This window comes from Mesoplodon bidens (assembly GCF_964165515.1).
Source record: "Mesoplodon bidens genome assembly, chromosome: 11".
Lineage (NCBI taxonomy): Eukaryota > Metazoa > Chordata > Mammalia > Artiodactyla > Ziphiidae > Mesoplodon > Mesoplodon bidens.
In genome coordinates this window covers 69,172,593-69,196,689 of record NC_138167.1, presented here as the reverse complement: position 1 = coordinate 69,196,689, position 24,097 = coordinate 69,172,593, and the positions used below count along the sequence as shown (strand labels likewise).

Below are 24,097 nucleotides of genomic sequence, written 5' to 3'. Positions count from 1 at the left end.
TATAAATCATCAGAAGTGGTCCTGATGCAAAAGCTAATGGAGGAATCTTCCCACCCCACACAAAGACAATAGGTTTGACTAAGCCAGAGGTGGTCCCTAGGTGTGGCTGCAGGGAGGGAGGAGGACCTTAGTGAAGAATGGAAGATCCATACAAGAGGAAATATAGTTTCAGTAACCATGGTGACTCCACAGTGGCCTCTTAGACACTCAAGATAGTTGGTGAATTGAGCTGCTTTCCAAAGGTGGCCAGGAGTCAGGCTGGACAATGACTGGGGTCTGAGCAGAGACCCCAGCCCTCTACTGCCTGCCCCTGCGCCTGCCCCTGCCCCAGCTTGGCACTGCCTGGACTAACAGGCCTTGGTCTTAACAAGACTCCCCCACCTTGCCCCGGGTCTGAGCTCATCCATGCCACTTGGAGCTCCCGGCCCTGGGGCAATGCTGCTGGGAGAGAAGGATCTGAACTCTGAGAAGGGGCCTTTAGAGAAGGCAGTAGTGGGAGGGGGCTCATCACTCCAAACAGAAGGAAGCCCAGACCTCCCACAGCACGTGGGCACAGAACATGGGCTCTGGGCCACACTCCTTGGCCCTACTGGTCATGTGACCTGGGGGAACTAACTTCATCTCTGGGCTTCACTGTAAATGTGATTCTAATGGCAATCTACCCGAGCAAGTCATTGTAAGGCCTACAGATAATGAGGCAAACAGTTGATACTCAATACATGAGTGAAATCTATCACTTGCATGAAGCTGCATAGCTGATAATCAAGCCCATGGCAATTTTCCCACAACCTGTTTTTTTTTTTTTTTTTTTTTTTTTAATGTTGAGCCTTCTTTTTAATTTATTTATTTTTATTTTTTTGGCTGTGTTGGGTTTCGTTTCTATGCTAAGGCTTTCTCTAGTTGTGGCAAGTGGGGGCCACCCTTCATCGCGGTGCACGGGCCTCTCACTGTTGGGGCCTCTCTTGTTGTGGAGCACAGGCTCCAGACGCACAGGCTCAGTAGTTGTGGCTCACGGGCCTAGTTGCTCCACGGCATGCGGGATCTTCCCAGACCAGGGCTCGAACCCGTGTCCCCTGCATTAGCAGGCAGATTCTCAACCACTGCGCCACCAGGGAAGCCCCCACAACCTGTTTTTGTGACCTGATTTCCTATAACTTTCTCCATTTCAGCTATGCTGAACCACGCCCACATGCTGCAACCATCTACTCTTGGGGTCTGGTTAGACACATTACGGCCCACCCATAGAACCGAATACAATGTTGTCATTGAAAAGAAGGGGGTACACCTGAACCAGATGATAAAAAGATGTTCAGATATGTTATGAATTGGGTGAGACAAGGTACAGAACCTGTGTGAAGTAGGACGCTCTAATGCCATACTTGCAAGGCTATTGCTCAACATACACGGGTACACACACATACACACACACACACATGTGTGCGTGCTTGTGTATGCATAGGTTATCTCCTGTAAGGATCCATGAGGAATTGTAAACACAGATTCCTTTTGGGGAGAGGGCCCAGTGGAGCAAGTAGGCGTTCTCTGTTCTTCTTACTCTTTCTGTGCAATTGACACCCCTTCCAGAAACAACAAATGGCCTCTGATGAATTGTTTCATTATCTGTAATCCTTATTGTCCGTTGGTTCCTTCCATCCCTCCCTGGCCGCAGCCTGATGGGAGGCACAGGTGAGGGAAGAACGTGACTTTGGGAGTCAGGTGACCCCCATTCTCTCCCCAGCTCTGCACGAACTTCAGGATGACCTTGGCCGGGCCCCTTCCCCTCCCTGCCCTCAGCCTCCATCTGTAGAGTTAGGATGATGCCGGAGCCGTTGACCTCCACGGGTTCTCCTGCTCAAGGATTCTCTGGCTTTCTCTGGTCTATTTTTGCCTGATACCTCTCCCAGGGGCCTGTGGGTATGAGCTAATTTCCCTGGCTGGCCCGGATCCAGGCAGCTCAGGTGGAGAGCGCTGAGCTAATGAGGCCAAGGTCATGGGCCAGTTAACGGCTCTTGGGAGGAACCCATGGCCGGACTGCAGCTGGACTGCTGCTCTCCCACCGGTCGCTGGGCTTGGGCACGGGAGGAGGTGATAAGAGCAAAGCTGCTCCGGAGCCCAGGTCCAGTTACCTTTTGTGGCAGCAGCGTAGTGTCCCCCGGTCACATGACAGAGCAGGGAGTAAGTGGGGTAGGGGTGGGGAGAGGACCGGATGTTTTAAAAAAGTGCATCCCCCTGCCTGCAAGCAGACCACACCTGAGCAAGCCAGGAAGATGAGAACCAATTTTATTTCTTTAAAGCTAAAGCAAGAGGGCACATCCACATTCTCCTGGGTCTACCCACTGTGTGGCTTTTCTCCCTCTTTCTGAGTAAGTCACGTCCATGCCTCCTAACCCAGGGTGAGGTCGAGAAGGGCTTCCTCTTTTTTTTTTTTTTTTTTTTTTTGCGGTACGTGGACCTCTCGCTATTGTGGCCTCTCCCGTTGCGGAACACAGGCTCCGGACGCACAGGCTCAGTTCGCCATGGCTCACGGGCCCAGCTGCTCCGCGGCATGTGGGATCTTCCCTGACCGGGGCACGAACCCGCGTCCCCTGCATCAGCAGGCGGACTCTCAACCACTGCGCCACCAGGGAAGCCCGGGCTTCCTCTTTTACATTACTACCTGTCATAAGGACAGGGCTTGTCTGTTTTATTCAATGCTGCATTCTTGGCACCTAGATCAGTGCATGGCATGCATACAGTAGGAGCACAATAAATATTGTTTGTGTGTATCAACTCACCTTTGTCCAGGGAGAGGCTGTGGATGGCATTCAAAAGGACACGGCTTTGCCAATGGGTTCTACTTGATTGTTTTAAAATATTTCTACCTCAGAGAGTCTGTGGAAGCTTGATATTTAGAGAAGAACTCTACGATGGTTCTAGGAAAAAAGAATAATTCCTTGTACAGCATGCCACCACTTCCTAATTTGAACATTCTGCAAGTTTGAATTTTCTTATTCTACGTTTTTCTACTCAGTTCAGTGACTGTTTATTATTAATTATTGTATTATATTATTATTATTTTTTTTTTTTTTGCGGTACGTGGGCCTCTCACTGTTGTGGCCTCTCCCATTGCGGAGCATAGGCTCCGGACGCGCAGCCTCAGCGGCCATGGCTCACGGGCCCAGCCGCTCCGCGGCATGTGGGATCTTCCCGGACCGGGGCACGAACCCGTGTCCCCTGCATTGGCAGGCGGACTCTCAACCACTGCGCCACCAGGAAAGCCCGTATTATATTATTAATTTTTAATTGAGTTCATCCCATCAGCCAGGCTATGTGCTAAGCACAAACAAGTACTGATTTATTTAATTTTAATAACTGTGTAAGATGAGCACACTACCATTATTCCCATTTTACAGATGAGAAAACTGAGGCAGGCAGAGGTCAAGTAATTTGGTCAAACTCACATGGGTGGTGAGTTCTGGAACCAGGAGTCAAACTCCAGAGCCCACGCTCTTAATCACAACTAATGCTGCTCTTTGGGACTTTTCTTGCATGCAAGTATCTGTCTATGAGACGCTGCGATTTAACAATGAACAAGGGCTTCAACAGGTGAGAGGTTAAACAAACAATGGTACATCCACACCATGGAATACTACTCAGCAATGAAAGGGAAGGGATGGTTGGTAGATGCAGCAACCTGGGTGACTCTCCAGAGAATTATGCTGTGTACAAAGGCAACCCCGTAAAGTCTCATACTGCATGATTCCATTTATATAACATCCTCGAAAGGACAAAATTATAGACATGAAGAATAGACTGGTAACGCCAAGGGCTAGGGAGAGATGGAGGTGAGACAGAAGTAGGCGTGGCTATAAAAGGCCAACATGAGGGATCCTTGGGGTGATGGAAAAACTCTATACCTTGACCCCATCAATGTCAATATCCTGGCTGTGACATCAAAGAGGAGGCAAAATAAGTAGCATTTTGTACAACAAAATACAGTTAGCAGCCTTTAGCCCCAAAGGCTAAACTGGAGAACTGGCTGGGTGTGTACTAAATCTCTGTGCGTGTGTGTGTGTGTGTGTGTTTGCAAATATAGCATTTAAATGTTTATTTGCCAACATTTAAACATTTTGCAAGATGTTACCATTGAGGGAAACTGGGTAAAGGGTACAGATGCAAAATAAAGAGTTTAATTTTTAAAAAAAGAATGAGTGCACTCCTGCCTGCAAGAAGCTCCTGCGTAGGGAATGAGACCCCACTTCATGTGTCCAGGTCACTTCCGTACATCACGGTGGGGTGACGTGGCAGGCCAGCGAGGACTTCCAATGCAGCAACAGTGGAGCTGAGTTCTCAAGCATCAGCAGCTCAGAGGTGAGAGGAAGCGTGTCCGAGGCACGCAGGATAACAAGAACAAGCAGGGCGCCTGGGCCTTCTTTCCCCAAAGTCCCCCTGGTGGCCCGCAAGATCTCAGACCATCCCATTGCAAACATGCTTAATGCAGGCTATTTCCCACCTTGTACGTACAAGTGTTAAGTGACGGACAAAATTATCGCCTTAAATTTTTTCTTCAACATTTGGTGCCCACTGTTGCTTATCCAGTAGAACCCAATCATGGGAGAAAATGAATAAAGATTCCCTGGTCAAACATCACACCAGAGAGCAAGCGCCTTTGTTCAGCCTGTCAGGATCATCTTTCACGTTCAATTTAGTAAAACGGCAGATGTTAATGTTTTTCCTGTTGAGATAATTTCTTTTTTAAATGCATGGGTTTGTTTCTTGATAGGCCTAGCTCTACTTTACATGTAATAGCAGCTGAACGGTGGAAAGAGTGAGGATTTGGGGGCCAGGGACCCTGTATTTGAATCTCAGTTCTTACTTACTAGCTATGGTCTTGACCTTTATTCTCCCTGAGGCTCCATCCCTTGATTTCTATGATAAGACAAGTTATACTAAATGAGCCGGCAATACTGAATCCATGGTGGGAATTAAAGAGGAAACATTTGCCAAAGAACCTAGCATAACGCCTGACACATAGTAAGCACTCAATAAATGATACTCATTATTACTGCTAATAACTCTACTTTATGTAAAAAATGAAAGATAGGCACCTTTTACAGTGTTTTACAAATAGTGCTATGATTTCTAGGGGTTTTGCTTGTATCAGCCAGGATAGTTAAGGCTATGCTGCAGTTAACAAACAACCCTCAAATCTCAGTGGTTTACAGCAATAACATTTATTTCATCTTTTTTTTTTGACATCTTCATTGGAGTATAATTGCTTTATAATGTTGTGTTAGTTTCTGCTGTATAACAAAGTGAATCAGCTGTAGGCATACATATATCCCCATATCCCCTCCGCCTTGCGTCTCCCTCCCATCCTCCCTATCCCACCCCTCTAGGTGGTCACAAAGCACCAAGCTGATCTCCCTGTGCTATGCAGCTGCTTCCCACTAGCCATCTATGTTACATTTGATAGTGTATATATGTCCATGCCACTCTCTCACTTCGTCCCTTCTTGCTCATACTACATGTCCACTGTGGGTCAGGTGCAATTCTGCTCCTATAGTCTTCCCTCCTTCACCCAGGTTAAGGGAGCAGCCATTTGCTGGAACATTACTGGTTGTCATGGTAGAGGAAAAGGATCTTTTAATCAGCATTAAATGCTATGGCTTAGAAATGACACATATCATTTGCCTTCAAAACTCATTGGTCAGAACTGGTTACACATTCCTGCCCCGCCATAAGGAGGACAGGAAGTCTAATCCTACCTTGTGTCTGGAAGGCAGGGGGGGAAATCACAAAAATGCAGCCAACAGCCCTACTGACAACCACGATGCTTTTGAGAAGCACTGCCCTGCCCAGAGGGACGGCTGGACAGTGAGAGGGAGGCAGGAGCCGGGGGGAAGGAGGAATATAGAGATGGGCCCCACCTGGGGGGCAACCCCAGGTCAACGGGCAGGACTGAAGCCAGAGAGCTCTGGGTGCCTTTCTCATCCGGACCCAACCCAAACGGAACCTGGCCCATTCTGATCTGGCAGCAAACAAGCCAGCCCTGCTAGGTAGGAGGTGAGAGTCCCACATGCTCGCATGGATGCTAAAGCTGTATGTAATCTGTTTCCCTGGTACTCCAGTTTGTGGGCAAAACAGAGTCACAAAGCAGTGTTTCTCTAGCTCCACCCTTCCTGCTTTGCTGGATCCCAGGACCTATCAGATTCTTCTAAAGGTTTGGGGAGCCCCCAGGCAGTGCCTCTGGTGTGCCGCCATCCTGCCCCCCGTGGCTCCTTCCTGGTACCAGCCCTGGGCTCCTGCCTGCTCTGGCTCTTTTGTAACTGCTTGACGTCAAAAGCAGCTGCTCTGCTGGCTTTGTCCTCCGAGGTCCCCTGGGGCTGCAGACATGTAGTTCCAACTGCAGCGATGTCTGTGCCAACAGTGCCACCTCCCGTCCCTTCAGAGGCTGCTGGCAGTGTCCAGTGCTCACAGTGTCCCTGATCTCCCACTGCAGCCCTTGCAGAGGATTCAGCATGAGTCCTGGCACAGGGAAGCTGGAGTGGCCAACACGGTAGCCCCATCAGTTTCCTTTTGACCCACGCTGGCCACCTTCCAGATTCTGGACCTCAGGTCTTCTTTTGACCTTAGCAGGTCCGGGGCCTATGCCTTGAACTCTCTTACCACCACTTTCCTTTCCATCCTCCTCAACCCTTGCTCATCTTCAAATGTGAGCTCAAATGCCACTTCTTCATGGAAGCCTTCCTTGATTTCCCAAACGAAGTGAAGTCCCCCAATATAAGATCTTTCCCCTTAATGTTGGATTGGCAGGTAATAGCAGAGGGTGCAAAAGAAGAGACACCCACTGGTCAAAAGCATTTCCAAACAGCAAACAAATTCTCCATATTCCTCATGAGAATTGATACCTCGCCGGAAGCAAGTGGCTCACACATCCTCTGCAATCTTCGGGGAGAGATGCAGGCCTGTCAGGTGCGTTGGCCTTGGTGAGAAGCTGCTGTGTGTTTCTAGTTCGCCACAATGCACTAATGTAGATAAATGGATGTGCTGACCTGAGTGGCTAGGAAAGGAACCTTTTTTACTCTCTGTTTGCCTCGGATGACTCACAGCTTCCTTGTATCAAGGAGAGCAGATGTTTTCTGGTCAATGGGGATCTGGCCCTCCCTGGAGGCCAGGGAAGGCAAACCCAACACTCTGGGCGGAGCAGTTTCCCAAGAGGTCCACGATCCCCCCAAAGCTAATTGTCAATCCAGCATTGTCCCTACATTTTTAAAAATTGAGGAAACTCAGTTACAATACACACATTCAGGCATAGGTAGGTAAATTAGGATCCATCCTTACTAGGGAATACTGGTGCTTGGGGGAAAGCACATGTCCCATGGCTACTGCCTTCTGGGGTCAGCTGGCCAGGTCCCAAGTGGTCTGGGAACCCATGCAGAGCCTGGATATCTCTCAGTCATCACCCCCACCCCCTTTACCCTTCAGAGGCACAGGGACGCGGAAAGAGCAGTCAGACGAGGTTTGAATCCAGGCTCTCCTACCTTGGACCAGTTACCTAAACTTCCTGTGCCTCAGTTTCTCCATTTGTCAAATGGGGACAATAATCCTGTTTTCAAAAGGTTATTTTGAGGACGAGGTGAGAGGAAGGTCATGCTCCTCCCCCTGTCCCCACGCCCACAGGATCATTGACCAATGAGGCCTAGCTGTTATCACCTCTGTAAATCCCAGTCCCCAGTCTGAGGCTGCAGGTTACTGAGTTATAACCACACCCTCTCCCCAGCATCCAAGATACACCCGAAAGGAAAACTGAGATCACACAGAAGTAAGTCCCCGGGCACCACCCTCAACGTCAGCCCACCCCTCAGCTGGCCGACTCAGAGGACAGCCTGGGTCCAGACCCACTGTTCAGACTAGGTTCAGACTGGATTCAGCAGGTTCAGACCTGCTGCAGTTGCACAGGCCCTGGCACTTCATGGCTGTGTGGCCTTAGTCACTTCTCCACTCTGGGCTTGTCACCTGCCCCTCCTTCTCCAACCCCAAACCCACTGCATCCCCAGCACACAGCCCGGGAGGTGCTCAGTTATACAGTATGTGACTTTTGCTGTTTGGGTTTTGTTTTGTTTTTTTCCTCTCAAATACCTCAAGTAGAATGATGTTGGTATAAAGCAGGTTTCCCAGAACATTTAAGTTTTGAAACCAATCTGGGGCCAGTCTTCTCACAATCAAACAGAAACACTTGGCAAAAGGTGACGATCCGCAGGACACACAGGACCACCTTCTCCTCCTGTCACCTCTGCAGACCTGAATCGCTCCCGGCTGCCCCGTTCTGTGCAAGTCGTGGCTGGTTGAGCAGCTCCAGAACCTCTGAGACTTCCACGACTTGAACTCTTCAGTGAAGCTGTTGAGTGCAGATTGGGAAGCTGCGAAGTCATTTCCCGCTGGGTGGGTTAATCCAGAAGGCTACACCCAGGATCTGATTTTTAGTTTGGCAAAAATAGTCTCTACGCAAAGCAAAACTCACCAGTACTTATATTCGGAAGGAAAGATCAGGAACCCGAGGACTGAAGTCTGCAAAGCATTGACGGGCTGTGACACCAGATACACGAGTTGGTGGAGGTTTTACCAGGGAGGAATTTTTATCAGGATCGTTACCATTCTGGTTAATGTGCTAGTTACGAAATTTCATAGGTTTGGAGGGGTCTTTCCCAGCTCATCTTTCTCATAAGCCCTATTAGTTGTGGTGCAGGAACACACATGGGGGTGTCACATCAGAAACAGCTGTACTGATAGTTGTGTTGAAGGCCATTTACCTACCTGAGTGCATCCAGGTGTTTGCTCTTGCTATCCTCTCTACGAGGAACTCTGCCATTATCTGGAAAGATCTAGGTCCTCCTCCAAGGCCCAAAGCAGGCAAAATCTCCTTAAAGAAACCTTCCAGAGTCCTCCCCGACAGGGTTGACTGTCACCAGCTTGGTGCTTCAATGGTGCCCGAGGGTGCTTAAACCTAGCCGCGTGTCCTCTTTCCTGGTCTGTCTCCTTCTACTGGACTCTGATGACTAGACTGTGGCTTTCCCAAGTGCATCTATGTCCCCAGTGTCCTGTGCAAAACCTAGGCTCAAGTGGGCAGAGGTGAATTGCGTTTTAAATTAAAGTAGAAAGTAAAAAGCAGGGGTTGGCAGAGAGTGATGCTTGGATGGACACAGAGGCTGTGGGAGCCTGTTTACAGGAAACCTGGATTTTTTCTGCAGCAGCTTAGCTCTGCTTGACTACACATCCTTTCTCAGGAAACAGAGGAAGCTGAGGGAGTGACAGGTATTCAGCTCAGAAGGGATGGAGGGAGGAAAGCGAATCCTGTTTCCTGCCTGGTGGCTGTGGAGACCAGCAAGTCACTGCTGAAGGCTTGTGATGCTGAGGTCTTTTTTTTTTTTTTTTGGCCACTCCGTGCAGCACCTAGGACCTTAGTTCCCTGACCAATGACTGAACCCGTGCCCCTGAATTGGAAGCATGGCGTCTTAACCGCTGGACCGCCAGGGAAGTCCTGCTGAGGTCTTTACAAGCAGTTACAAACTTAATTTTCACATCCACTCCAGGAGGGAAGTTCACATTTTATAAATCAAGAAATTAAGGCTCAGAGAGGGAAACACCGTACCGGAGATCTCAGAGACATAAATAAAAACAGAAACCCAGGCCTGATTCCAAAATCGGTGATCTTAACCATCCTGATTAACCTCCCAGGGGAAGGGGTTGGGAGTAGGGCTGGAATACAGAGGTCCAGGTTCACCCTCCCCATAAGGGCCTCTTCCCTAGGATGAATGTCATGGGGCATCCTGGACCCTTGATAGCCTGTAGAGGGATGGAAGGAGGGATGGGTATGATTCTATCAGAAGAGCACTCTGCAATTTGCAATTCATTTACTTTTTTTTTTTTTTTTTGCGGTACGCGGGCCTCTCACTGTTGTGGCCTCTCCCGTTGCGGAGCACAGGCTCCGGACGCGCAGGCTCAGCGGCCATGGCTCACGGGCCCAGCCACTCTGCGGCATGTGTGATCTTCCCGGACCGGGGCACGAACCCGTGTCCCCTGCATCGGTAGGCGGACTCTCAACCACTGCGCCACCAGGGAAGCCCTCATTTACTTTTTTATCATGTACTTCAGAATCATTATTTTATCATGTAGGTAGGGAAATAGAGACAAAGGCAGGGACGTGGCTTGTTCAAGGTCACACAGCAAGTCAGCAAAAGAACTAAGGCTCAGAAATAATTTCAGTTAAGTTCCTAACAAACAGACTCTCCTGCAGATAACAACCACACACTCCAGACAAAGTACAAAACAACTACTTCAGGGCTCAGGAAAAGGAACAGAAGCAGGAAGATTTTGAGGGGAGTCAAAACATGGATTCAATGATGGGCAGAGAATGGGTTTGCCATTATTTTGCAGCTTTCTCTTGAAGGCAGCTGCAGTCTGGCACACATAGAAATGACTGAAACTCTGATAGAAAGCCTGCCATCTTTCTGGCCTGAAAAAAACAGAGGACAGAGCCCAGGGCAACCATGACTCTTGGAGAGACAGGAGAAAGTGTTGAAGGAGAGAGCCAAAGAAAGGAAACCCCAAATTCTGTGCATAATCTCTACCCCAGTGTCTGACTGGTCCTGAACCATATGTGCATTAAACTAAAAGAAGTCTGAAATGAGATGGCAGTCACCTCTCATCACAGGTAGGACAGATTTGCAATTTAAGTCTAACCCAGTGAATTGCCTGCCAGAAGGGAAAAAAAATCGGTTTTGGAGGAATATATTGTAAAAGAATCCATAGTCTCTTCAACATAACATTCAAAATGTCCAGGATAGTTTAAAAAATTACTTGACATAGAACAAGGAAAATGTATCCCATTCTCAAAAAGAAAGACAATCAACAGAGGTCAACCCTAAATGATCCGGACGTGGGAATTAATAAACAAAAATTTAAAGGCATTTATTATAAATATGCTTGATGAGATAAGGAAAAAAATATATGTGTATGAAAAGATAGAAATCTCAGCAGAGGAACAGAAACTACCAAAAAAAAAAAAAGAAAGAAAAGAAAAGAAAATGAAGCAAATAAAATTTTAGAACTGAAATATACAGTATCTGAAATTTTAAAATGAAATGTTTGCACTTAATAGCAGAATGCGGATGGCAGAGGAAGAGTGACCTTAAACACAGATTTCTTAAAGAAAATATCCAATCTAAGGAAACAAGAGAAAAATGTTAAAAAAAATAAAGCCTCATGGTCCTGTAGGAAAATATCAAAAAGTCTAAAGGTAATGGGTAATTGAAGAATTGGGATCTCAGGAGAAGAGAAGAGCAAATGGAGTGGGACAAAAATATTTGAAGAGGGGCTTCCCTGGTGGCGCAGTGGTTGAGAGTCCGCCTGCCGATGCAGGGGACACGGGTTCATGCCCTGGTCCGGGAAGATCCCACATGCTGCGGAGCGGCTGGGCCCGTGAGCCATGGCCGTTGGGCCTGCGCGTCCGGAGCCTGTGCTCCGCAATGGGAGAGGCCACAACAGTGAGAGGTCCGCGTACCGCAAAAAAAAAAAAAAAAAAGTTAATTATAAACATTTTGTTAGGGAGAGGGTTTGAACCTCTGAATATAAAGGTTTAAGTTTTACGCAATTACCGGGCTCTGCCACCTCAACAAAACCCTGGTCTTGGGTGGTTAGTTTGTGCTTGCTTGTTGGTTGAGATTAGATCATTAATTGTTTTGAAGGCACTTATTTAAAGTGGGCCTTATTTCTCTTGCCTTTTCATACTGGGAGAAATGCGTAATAGATAGAAACCGACCTGGATTGCTCTGGTCTGAACCCAGATCACGTAGGACTTTAATCTTTGAACAAATGAACCCTTAACAGCGGTTACACCATTAGGATGTCCTGATCCAACATCGAGGTCGTAAACCTGTTGTTGATATGAACTCTAGAATAGGATTGCACTTTGTTATCCCTAGGGTAACCTGTTCCGTTGATCAATTTTTTGGATCAGTAAGTGATATTATGCTTTAGCTAGTAGGTCTAGGCTTTAATCACTCAGAGGGTTTTTTGTGCTCCAAGGTCACGCCAACGAAATTGTCAACCCATGTGAAATTTTGTTATTCTTTGGCGGTTTAAGATTATGGTTTTTGGGTTGATTAATTGAAGCTCCATAGGGTCCTCTCGGCTTATTTTGTTATCCCCACCTCTTCACGGGGAGGTCAATTTCACTGATTAAAAGTAAGAGACAGTAAAACCCTCATGTGGCCACTCATACAAGTCCTTATTTAGAGAACAAATGATATGCTACCTTTGCACAGTCAGGGTACCGCGGCCGTTTAACGATTGTCACCGGGCAGGTGGTGCCTCTAATACTGGTGTTGCTAGAGGTGATGTTTTTGGTAAACAGGTGGGGTTTATGTTTGCCGAGTTCCTTTTACCTTTTTAAATCTTTCCTTGAGTGCACCCCTGTGTTGGGTTAACAGTGTTTTTAATAAATGATTTAGTGTTGGATTGTATTTATTTACTGTTAATTATCAGTATGTTATTAGTTGCTGATGTAAACTTGTGCAAGGAGAAATATTTCTTGTTATTCATGTTAACAGTATTGCTTCTATAGTCTTATAGATTAGTCCAGTAATAAGGCTAGGAGTTGATTTGCTTAATATTGGAATTGAAATGTGTTTTGTTGTTGAGCTTGAATGCTTTCTTAATTGATGGCTGCTTTTAGGCCAACTATGGTCTAGTTTGTTTTTACTCTCTAGTTAAGGTTGTATCCATTTCTAAAAAAACTGTACCTTTTTAGACTAAAGTTTAAATATACGTTGAAGTTTATTATGGTTTTTAGTATTACTTAAAGTTGAACTGAAATTCTTTTCCTGGACAACCAGCTATCACCAGGCTTGTTAGGCTTGTCACCTCTACTTATAAATCTTCTCACTATTTTGCCACATAGATGAGTTTGTTCTAGTAACTGTTCATAAGTAGCTCACCTGGTTTAGGGTAGTTTAGCTTAAGTTCTCTTTGTTAAGTTGTTACTAGTTAAGTCATTATGCAAAAGGTACAAGGGATAAGCTTTGCTTTTTATTACTTTTAATATTTCTTTTATCATTCCCTTACGGTACTTTCTCTATAGCGCCATCAATGTTTAAATTTCTATCTCCTATACTTTAGATGTCTGGTGAATGTGTTATTTGACTAGCTTGTGTCAGTATGGTGGGAAAGGTGTGGGCTAGGTTTAGTTCAAGACATACATAGATCATGAAATCTAGGTGTAAACTAGGTGCTTTATTTAAGCTATGTCTTGTTTTATCCAAGCACACTTTCCAGTATGCTTACCTTGTTACGACTTATCTCCTCTCATATAATTGTTTAGCATGTGTTGATGGACTGTGGCTTTGTCATGGCACTTGAGGAGGGTGACGGGCAGTGTGTTCGTGCTTCATGGCCTTATTCAATTAAGCACTCAGCTCTTAATTTACTACTAAATCCTCCTTTAGTTTTTAGGTTTCATAAAAACTTTCGTGTGGATAAAGGTGTTCTTGGTGTAGAAAATGCAGCCCATTTCTTCCCACCCCATAGATTACACCTTGACCTAACCTTTTTATATGTTATAATTATGCTTACTTTTGCTCCTTTTTAGGGTTTGCTGAAGATGGCGGTATATAGACTGGAGTAGCAAGGGTTGGTGAGGTTTATTGGGGTTTATGGATTATAGAACAGGCTCCTCTAGAGGGGTGTGAAGCACCGCCAAGTCCTTTGAGTTTTAAGCTGTTGCTAGTAGTACTCTGGCGAATAGTCTAGTTCTTATGATTATTTGGGTTTAGGGCTAAGCATAGCGGGTTATCTAATCCCAGTTTGGGTCTTAGCTATCGTGTGATCAGAATATATTAAAGTCACTTTCGTAGTTTACTTTTGTTTTAATTATGGCTTTTTACAGCTTAATTAAGGTTTAACTTTATCTTGTATGGTTCTTTAACACGCTTTACGCCGTAGTTCTATTAATTCGGGTCAGTCATATGACCGCGGTGGCTGGCACGAAATTTACCAACCCTAATTAACATGGCTTAGTCACACTTTCGTTTATGGCTCAGTTTTTATCACTGCTGTCTCCCGTGGGGACGTGGCTGAACAAGGCGTTGTGAGCTGCTGGTGTGGCGTGTTTGACACCTGCTCCTTTTTTTTTTTTTTTTTTTTTGCGGTACGTGGGCCTTTCACTGTTGTGGCCTCTCCCGTTGTGGAGCACAGGCTCCGGACGCGCAGGCTCAGCGGCCATGACTCACGGGGCCCAGGTGCTCCGCGGCATGTGGGATCCTCCCGGACTGGGGCACAAACCCGTGTCCCCTGCATCGGCAGGCGGACTCTCAACCACTGTGCCACCAGGGAAGCCCAGACACCTGCTCCTTTTAATCTTAGTGATTTAGGGGGCATTCTCACCAGGGTGAGGATACCTGCATGTGTAATTCTATTAAAAACTAATAGAGAGGCTGGGACCAAACCTTGATGTTCATGGGGCTAGTGGGCCCATCTAGACATTTTCAGTGTCTTGCTTTATGAGATGTTCAAGCAACATTAACTTGCTGCACATAGGTGATGTTTGTATGGTTATATTACGTGGCTTATGTCAGATTTAGTATTAGATTTTTGATAATATGGTTGGCGAATCTAGGGGGATGTCTGTCTATATGGGTGGTGAATATCTAAGTAGTTCATTTGTATGATAGGAAAGGGGCTGAGTTTAATTCATTGGGATATATAACTGTTCTAAGCCGTGGGGGGAATAGTAAAGTGCTATGTCCTGTAGCCATTAACTGATTGTACAACGCAGGTTGCTCTTGCCAAGTAACAAATACGTCCAAGTCCAGCTACAATTTGCTTGACTGTGTTAAGACCTTTTAAAGTCATAGCTGAGTCTAAGCACTTTCTCCCCCAAAAATAAAAAATACCAAATGTATGAAATCAGTTATGCGTGAGCATGGGCTGATTAGTCATTAACCCATTGAGATGTCTTATTTAATGGGAAAGAGTGGGCGATTTGGGCTTCCCTGGTGGCGCAGTGGTTGAGAGTCCACCTGCTGATGCAGGGGACACGGGTTCGTGCCCCAGTCCAGGAAGATCCCACATGCCGTGGAGCACCTGGGCCCCGTGAGTCATGGCCACTGAGCCGGAGCCTGTGCTCCGCAACGGGAGGGACCACAACAGTGAGAGGCCCGCAAAACAAACAAACAAACAAACAAAAAGAAATCACTGCCTAATTAAGATAAACTTGCTGGAATCAAAGGCGAGTTGATACTGGAAAAGTAGGGCTAGAGACCACCACCAGAGACATCAAACCCTGGGGAGGGGTGAGAGAGGAGCCCCTGCTACTTCTCCTGGATCCCAGCCATCCTAACTCTTTGGCTTTTTCCCACGTTCAACCCTTTCATATTCCTGGCCTCTTGTTGCTAGTTCCCCCTCCCTCTCCCTTTATTCTGCCCCCAGTGTCTACTTTAGTCCAAAATAAGTGGCTTCTCTCCTCCCCTCACTCTCTAGGCCCCTTTCCTCCCTTCGTCCAGGCTCCACGCTCCTTCCTTCTCTCTCCCCCATCTGCCACCTGCATTTATCCCTCCCCTGCTGTGCTCAGCTACAGAAATGCCAAATTCCTAACACCTAGCTACATCTATGTTATCTGCCTTCCTTTTCCCTCTAACAAGGCGCCTCTGTGCCTTGGCCCCGCACGTGTCCCTGGTCCCTGCACAGCTCGGGGGGTGGCGGAGTCCAGCCCTACTGCAGACGCTCATAGATGCGGGTGAGCATCTCCAACTTCTCCTCCAGCTCCCGGGCCTGCTGCCTTAGCCTTTCAGCCGACTCCGCCTTTGCCCCCTCATGCAAGTGCTTTGCCTCTTTCACCAGGAAGGCCACTTCCATCAGAAGGGAGACACCTGCCTCGGCCACACCCATAATCCGGGCTCCTTTGGTCATTACCAGTGCCGTGCCTTTGAAAGTAACCTCTTCCTGCTGGCTGCTTTGGACTGAGATTATTCCACTGCTGATGAAGACGTTTGCATCGGCTGCTAAGCCAGGGTTGCTTTTTTTTTTTTTTTTTTCCGGTACGTGGGCCTCTCACCGTTGTGGCCTCTCCCGTTGCGGAGCACAGGCTCTAGACGCGCAGGCTCAGCAGCCATGGCTCACGGGCCCAGCCGCTCCGCGGCATGTGGGATCTTCCCGGACCGGGGCACGAACCCGTGTCCCCTGCATCGGCTGGCGGACTCTCAACCACCGTGCCACCAGGGAAGCCCCAGGGTTGCTTTTGACCGTCTCCATGGCATGGATATTCATTTCAATGCGTTGCATAGCTTCTGTGAATTTCTTTGTTGTGCTAACAGTTTGGGGGCTGATCTTAAGTACCTCCAGGAACGCCAGTTGACATCAGGCGACTGACTCCGGGTTTTGCTGACAACGTGCTGATGAGTTCCACGATGCTGGTGGACACACTGGTCACAGCAGCTGCTGCTCCCAGCCCTAACGCAGTGGCGGAGAGTGCCAGACTCGCCCCCGCTATCATGGGTGCCAAAGCCAGGCCAAGGTTGGTCAGGACACCAGACACAGCGCCAGTGGAGTTGGCCACAATGTTGGAGATGGTGCAGTCCCTGTGGACCTTGTCAACCTTGTCTGCGAGTGCGTGGAGCTTTCCTATGAGCTCCTCTAGCTCCCATTTTACCCAAGGAAACCTGTTCAAAAACCTCTTCCTGTCCAGCTGGTCTTTTTGGAGCGTGACTTGGTGCTCCACGGCCAAGTCTGTTTTCAGCTCACTCAGATACTGATACAGTGCCTCTGAGTCTTCCCTGTAACAATGAAGGTCAAGGGATTAGAAAGGCAGTTTGCTTGTCCATAAAATAGGCTCAACAAGATCTATTCTGTAAATCACAGAGGTTTTGTTATAAATCAAATAGAAAAGGATTTCACAAATGTAAATTTTTCTCTTTCAACATTAAACACAAATTTTTGTATCTTGTAGATGTTCCATATACTTATTCAATCGTGGAATAACTAAGCAAAAGTCATCTTAGGATACTTTTAACTTAAGATAGGTATTTGAGGGAATTCCCTAATGGCCCAGTGGTTAGGACTCTGCGCTCCCACTGCAGGGGGCACAGGTTCGATCCCTGGTTGGGGAAGTAGGATGCCACAACATACATGGCAAGGCCAAAAAAAACATGGTGTTTGATAAAGACGCTTCAGAGGCAGGTCAACACAATCACTTCCAAAGAGTAGGCAGAGTGGGAACTCCACAGAGAAGCACAGAGAAGTGGGATTGGAGCAGAAAAACCTTCATTCAGAGAACCTTAGTGTGTAGTGAGGAGTCAACCTGCTCTTCGCCCTTGGCTACTGGGAAGTCGTCCCTGAGCCCCTAGAATATTCTGGCTGATAGGAGAGTCCTCGTCTGCCTGGGCCTTTGGCCACTGGACAGTCTAACAGGGTGACATGTGATGGGGCCCCTGGGTCACGTGGTATCACATCTGACCTCTGGAGGAGCTGGACACTAGGGCATCAGTCTGACCTCCGGGAGGGCAGGAGACAACAGATCAGCTGTGCGGGCAGCGAGTGACTGAGCCCAAATAAAACTCCATACGCGGAGGGTCCTGTTGGAAAAGGTTCTCTCCTTGGTCAAGTTTTAGTCAGGCTCTTCTGAGCCCTCTTCTCCGATAGGCCTCAACCTCCGCCTTTGGTGTCCTGTCCTTGACGGCCTGTATTGCCCAGTCTCAGCAAAAATTCGTCCAAGTCAGTTTAGTGAGAAGCCTTCCCACTGTTTAGATCTTATCATGTTTGATATCTGATGAAACTCCTCATCTCCCACATTTGATGCATACATCCTTTACTTGCTTTTAGCAAGAATCCTGTTAGCAAATTTCAACAAGAATCCCCCTGCCCTCGATGTCTCCTCTCAGTGATTTTCCATCCCACGCCCCTCACTCTGATCATTGGCTACAAATCCCCATCATCTTTGCTGTATTCGGTCTCGCACCCATCTGCTTCCTCTGCTGCGATGGTCTTCAACACCTATCACGATCGTCCTACAGAGAGCCTTCCTTATCGTTTTAACAAGAGTCAGAATATATTTCTTTAAACAGGTGAACGCCCCTGGCGGGCAGCGCTCCGTGTGCCCTGCCACACACTGAATCCAGGACAGGGACACGTCCTGAGGACAATGGAAGCTTCCTGTGTGAAACCCGCCCAGTCTCTGCCCTGTGGCTGATGAGAACCGGCATCCTTCCCTGTAATAAACCGTAACTGGGGTCGTGACAGTTTTCAGGGAGTTCTGTGCCTCCTTCTAGGGAATTCTCATACCTGGTGGTAGCTTTGGGGATCTCCCAAATTTGTCATTGGGGTCAAATGTAAGGACAGTCCTGGGGACCGTGCCCTCAGCCTCTGCAGACTGGCTAATTCTGCGTACTTAGAGGTTTTTTAAACCTAAAATCAGAGCTAGAAGGAAACTTAACGATCATTTTGCCTGGCATCTGCTGTCTTCCAAGCCTGATGCCCTTGGTCTTCCCAGCTGAAGGTCACTAGGTCCATCCACTTCCCCAGTTGACTGGGAAGCAGGTGATCTGCTATTAACCCTGCTTCCCCTTGGACTCTCCAGCCCGCCTCACTGATTCCTGACCCAGCACCCAGCACCCCCGACTTCTCAAGGGTCACCAGCTTAACTCATACCTTAGCTGGTGACAACTTCACATGCCTGCACACCAAGGCCATGTGCAACTTTATGGAACCTCTCAAAGATTCAAGAGACTTTAAGAAACATCCATATACACTGCTAAGCCTGAAGAGACCTGCATTTGCACAAGCTGGTGGAGGAAGACTTTTCCTCTTTGGTGGGGACTTGTGAAGCCTCGTCAGAGTCCCTCAAATCACACAAAATTGGCAGCCACTCGTTGTGATGCTGGAGGTCTCACTAAGCCACACGGCCTTCCCACTGGTCAGGGCTACTCTATGTAGATGGGAAGAGGGTCCCAGATGGCAGTGGAGAACCCCAGGTCCCAGGCAGGGTGTGGAGGACACAGTCACCCAGGGCCCTCTATGCTCAGCATGAGGGGATCAAGTCAGGGAGGGAAGAAATTCCCCTCTGCCACTCATAGGACCTCTGCTAGGGTCACAGCCCCTCCAGTTTTGTGTCCTAGGGACCCACTCGCCTCACTCTAGTCCTGGCTCTGCTGCCCAAGCCTTCCTACCAGTCCTCCAACCTGGACCCCTCTGCCCCATCCTGACCCCTGGGTCTGACCCTGGTCCAGGCCCCCCTGGGCCTTTGGATGAGATGATTGCACTTGGTTCCCCGCCTCTGACCCTGCAGTTCCCTCTGAGGCCATCACCACAATCCATCAGATTGAATTGCTATTCCCACTGGACACACGACAAATCTGAGACTCCAACTCTTAAGCTCAGAGTCCCAGAGCTGGGCAGGGACAGAGCCAGGATCCAACCCAGCTCCATCCAATTCCACTCCAGCCTCTCTGCCTTATGGGCCAGCAGGATCCTGCAGTGTTGGTACAGTTCCTAAGATGGAGATTAAAAGGGCTCCAGCCAGGGGCTTCCCTGGTGGCGCAGTGGTTGAGGGTCCGCCTGCCGATGCAGGGGACACGGGTTCGTTCCCTGGTCCTGGAAGATCCCACATTGCCGCGGAGCGGCTGGGCCCGTGAGCCATGGCCGCTGAGCCTGCGCGTCCGGAGCCTGTGCTGCGCAACGGGAGAGGCCACAACAGTATGAGGCCTGCGTATCGCCAAAAAAAAAAAGGGCTCTAGCCAGAATCCCCAGGAACACAAACTGATGGTGTCAGGATTTTCTGACTTGTCCCAAAGGAAGTCCTATTTGGTTCTCATCTACAGGAACAAGACCCTTGGCTCCTAGGAACCTGGGCCACAGCAGTGAAAGCTCCGAATCCTAACCACTAAACCACCAGGAAATTCCCTTTAGACACTGTTTTTCAAAACAGTTGTCTAAATAGTGGTGGCGCAGTGTTGGATGTTGGACATCCAACACCTGAGGTATTGGATCCTCAGGTTCCCTGAAATAGAATACTCTGGACCTCAATAGCCACCTTTATTCACGTAGGGAAAGGATTTTTCCATTTGGAGGTGAACCTGTTGGAGTCACAGGGTCCGGAGAAAAACAGAGGAAGCTATAGGAAGAGACAAACCAAAACCGGATAGAACCAGCTGGAACCAAGGTGGCAAGGTATCTGACCTCACCAGACCCTCAGTCTCATTCTAGGCTGATTTTACTACATTAGCTACTAGATGACACGCCTACGGATGACCATGACCGGAAGATGCAGACCAAAAAAGGATAAAAAGGGCATGGCACCCTGTTTCCAGGAGAGCCTGACCCCTTCCCTGGTAGATGAGTGCTCTTTCTCCCTGTCATGAGCCTCACTCCTCTTCCCTCTGTCTTTACTCTTTACAATCAAATCCCTCTCACCATGTGGGTGAGAAGTTGATCTGCGAATTAAGTTCCCACTTCTCCATTCTTTGGCCACTGAAGAAAACTTGGTCTGCATGGATCTCAGCTTTGGTTTTGGTTGTTTTGGGCTGCAGAAACCTGAACTCACATCATCTTTTCTGTACTTTCTTTTAATTCTTGTGCTTATATCAATAACAAGTGAGACTGAAAATAACCTCCTAAAAAGAAGAGCCTTTCAGTCTATTTATTACCCTGCTTTTGTAAATCAGAAAAGAACAGCATATCTCCCCTAAGACTTAAGGAAGAAGCTCCAGCTCCACCTTCAGCTCCCAAAGCTGAAATTCTACAGAAACGATTCCCTGAACAATTGACTTATGGGACATTAACACTATCTTTAAGTACTCTATAAGCATTAAAAAATGACATCATAAAAACTGAAAATAAAATAAAGTTAACATTAATTGAGCACATACTATGTTCAGCCATCATGTGAAGCACTTTGCATGCATGATCTCAGTTTCCTCACAATAAAACTGAACAGATGAAGAAACTAAGGCAGAGAGTAGTTCAGTAACTTGTGCAAGGTCATAACATGCCCCTTCCTTGCAGGTTTCATCTCTTCCCAACCTGAGGCTGTTCACTGACAAGGAGGAAACATTCCCAATGGAAACTTGAGAAGGAACATCCTTGACCCCAACCATAGGATCCTGCCTGGAGGAGGTGTGTCTGCCAGGAGGAAACGAGCCTGGGGCAGGGGGATGTGGGTGACATTCCTGGTGCATCCATGCAGGTTACCTGGAGAAAGCAGCCTTAGTCTCAATTCTCTTCAGGACTTTAGTCAGCAGGAGTAGCAGTTCCTCTCTGCTCATTACGTCCCAGAGACACTCGATGACGTCCTCAAAAAAGCTCTCTAGATGAAAAGAAAAGGGAATAAGATGAGAAGAATTTGTGGTGGAACAGAAATGGTATTGAGTGTAAAGGGGTTAAAATTCATCTTCCTGAGCAGCCGTCACCTGGGGTACTGTTGGTGGAGTTACCTGCTGTTATGGATGGAACTGTTTCTCTCCCACCATTGAATCCATAGGTTGAAGCCCTGACCCCCCCAGGTAGGTGACTGTATTTGAAGATAGGGCCTTTAAGGAGGTAATTACGGTGAAATGAGGTCATAGGTGTGGGGCCCTAATCCAATAAGCATCCTGTCCTTATTAGAAGAGAAGAGACACCAGAGTCTCTCTCTCTCTTTCTCTCTCTCTCTCTCCCTCCCCACTCCCCACCCTCCTTACAGAGGACAGGCCATGTGAGGACAGAGCTAGAAGGCAGTTGTGATTTGCAAGCCAGGAGGAGAGGTCTCACCAGAACCCAACCCCGCCAGTTCTTTGATCTTGGACTTCCAGCCTCCAGAACTAATTATCTACTCCTGGGATTTAGATGTCTTTAGGAATCTAAAGTTTTAAACCTTTAGAAAGAGAATGAAGACAGGGCACATATGGTTTATTAGTTACCATTTCCAGCAGAGTCTGAAAAGCACCCAATAAATGAATGTTTTCATGTTTTGGCAGTGAAACAAATATTCACATTAAATGGGAAAAAGACTGTAATGACTATAAATAGTCTCAGGTCCGTACAGGGCAACATTACTGCCCAGATGAGTTACCAAAAATGTGTGTGTGTTTCAGAAATTTGGAGGTGATAGAATTGCTGATAAGAGACTGGTGACTAGTGTGTGTATATGTGTGGGCTGGGACTTGATGTAAAATGGGTTTCCTCTATATCCACACGAAGAGGCATTATTCTTATATCACAGAAGAAGAAAGTGAGACTCAGACAGGATAAGGGACCACCCAAGGCCCGCAAGCAGAAAGGTCAGAGGTTGAATCCAAGGCCAACCATCAAGACAATTCTTTGAAGCCTCCTTGTATTTAAAAAACTGTGATTTCTTCATTCTACTCTGTAGTATACTATGGGGCTTCTTTGCAACTAATGTCTGTAGTGTACACAGAAGTAGAAATATAATGTTGTATACACAAAACTTATACAATGTTATAACCCGATGTTACCTCAATTAAAAAAAAAGTTTCAGGGCTTCCCTGGTGGCGCAGTGGTTGAGAGTCCGCCTGCCGATACAGGGGGCACGGGTTCGCGCCCCGGTCCGGGAAGATCCCACATGCCGTGGAGCGGCTGGGCCCGTGAGCCATGGCCGCTGAGCCTGCGCATCCGGAGCCTGTGCTCCGCAACGGGAGAGGCCACAGCAGTGAGAGGCCCGCATACCACAAAAAAAAAAAAAAAAAAAAAAGTTTCAGACCACACGCCACTGTGTAAAACTACCATGGGAGGGAGAGGATTCCTCCTGCTAATCACAGACACTCCAGGCTGGGCAGCAGAGGGCAGTTCCTCAGGTGGGGGAGGGGTGGGACCCCTGGTTCTGATCCTATGATCAATCCCCATCACCTCTCTCTCCTCCAGGCTGGTCCCAGAGGACCCAGTTCCCCACTGGCTCCACTGGACCCAAGCTGAACTGTTGATAAACAGGAGGTCACCTTGTTCCGGAGGAGAGTTGATCCTCAGGAATTCACCAGCCCAGCCCTCCCTCAAGGATCCCAGTCTGCTGGGATGGCGGCTCCTGGCTTCTAATCTGTTCTCCCCTCCCTTATCCTTCAGCTTGACTAATTTGCTCTCCAGGGCGAGGGCGGCCCCAGGGAGGATGTGGTTTGGTCGCTGAGCAACGCAGTGATGGGGGAGAAGCAATCCTGAGGAAACGAAACTCAAGGAAACGCAGTGCTCCTGTGGGTGTGTGGTGATTGTTTAGGTTTTCCTTTTTCCCCCTTCACTAAGGGAGAAAGGAACCCAGGGCTTACGTGGAGGGAACCCACGGCACTAAATCTGTGCATTGATTGGATGGGGGTGGGTGGGGGAAATAACTGAGCACCCACGTCTCTGCAGGGTTATTGAGATCCATAGAACCAGTACCTGCCTGAGGCAGTTACACCTGGTAAGCAGGTACCCTGACAGAGCTGCGGGCAGTTGGGGGTGGGGGGTGGGGGTGAGAAGTCTGGGGGAGGGGAGGTTTCAACTTGAAACTAACAAATTCCACGTAGAGGGGACAGCAACCACACTTAGGCAGGACCTGCTGTGTGGCAGGCATTGGCCCACGCCACGAACACACATTATATTTGAACCTCTAAACAACATAGGGAAATATTATTCTCATTTTACAGGTGAGGTCAGGTAAGGTGCTCCAGGTCACACAGGTGGGAGGTGGCAAAGGCCAGGCTGGGGCTCAGTTCAGGGTCCACTGAGCCTCCCAGAGCGGCTGGGCTGGCGGCAGGGCGAGAGCTGAAGGCAACAGCCTCTGTGGTAATGCCCCAGGGTCTGGGAGCAGGGGCTGCTGGGACAAAGGGAGAGGCCAGGAGAAGCCTCCAGGGGTGCTGGCGGACCTCCTCTCCCCGCCCCACCCAGCCTCGGGGATTCTCATCTGCTGCCCCCCCTCCCCATGGGCTGTCCTGTCCTCACTTTTGAGGCACTTGCTGGATGGCGGTGCAGGGCTAGGGGGTGAGGAAGTGAGCATCTTGGTCCTGGCTCCCTGAGGGGGGGGCCGGGAAGGAGGTTGTGGGGACAGACCCCTGGGTTTGGGGAGCTCCTCTTGGCCCCTCTTGGGGGCTCGCGGATGCTTATCCAT

The 24,097-nt window shown here is 48.2% G+C and overlaps 1 protein-coding gene across 1 annotated transcript; it reads right to left on the bottom strand.

The window, feature by feature from the left end:
- Nucleotides 1-15,664: 15,664 nt before the first annotated feature.
- Nucleotides 15,665-24,097, bottom strand: LOC308625760 (apolipoprotein L3-like; the record flags this gene model as incomplete). Its single annotated transcript, XM_081250247.1, has 4 exons — nt 15,665-16,067; nt 16,372-16,808; nt 21,217-21,331; nt 23,932-24,097. The coding sequence occupies 4 exons, from the start codon at nt 24,095-24,097 to the stop codon at nt 15,748-15,750; spliced, it is 1,038 nt and encodes a 345-aa protein (XP_081106373.1). The 3' UTR covers nt 15,665-15,747.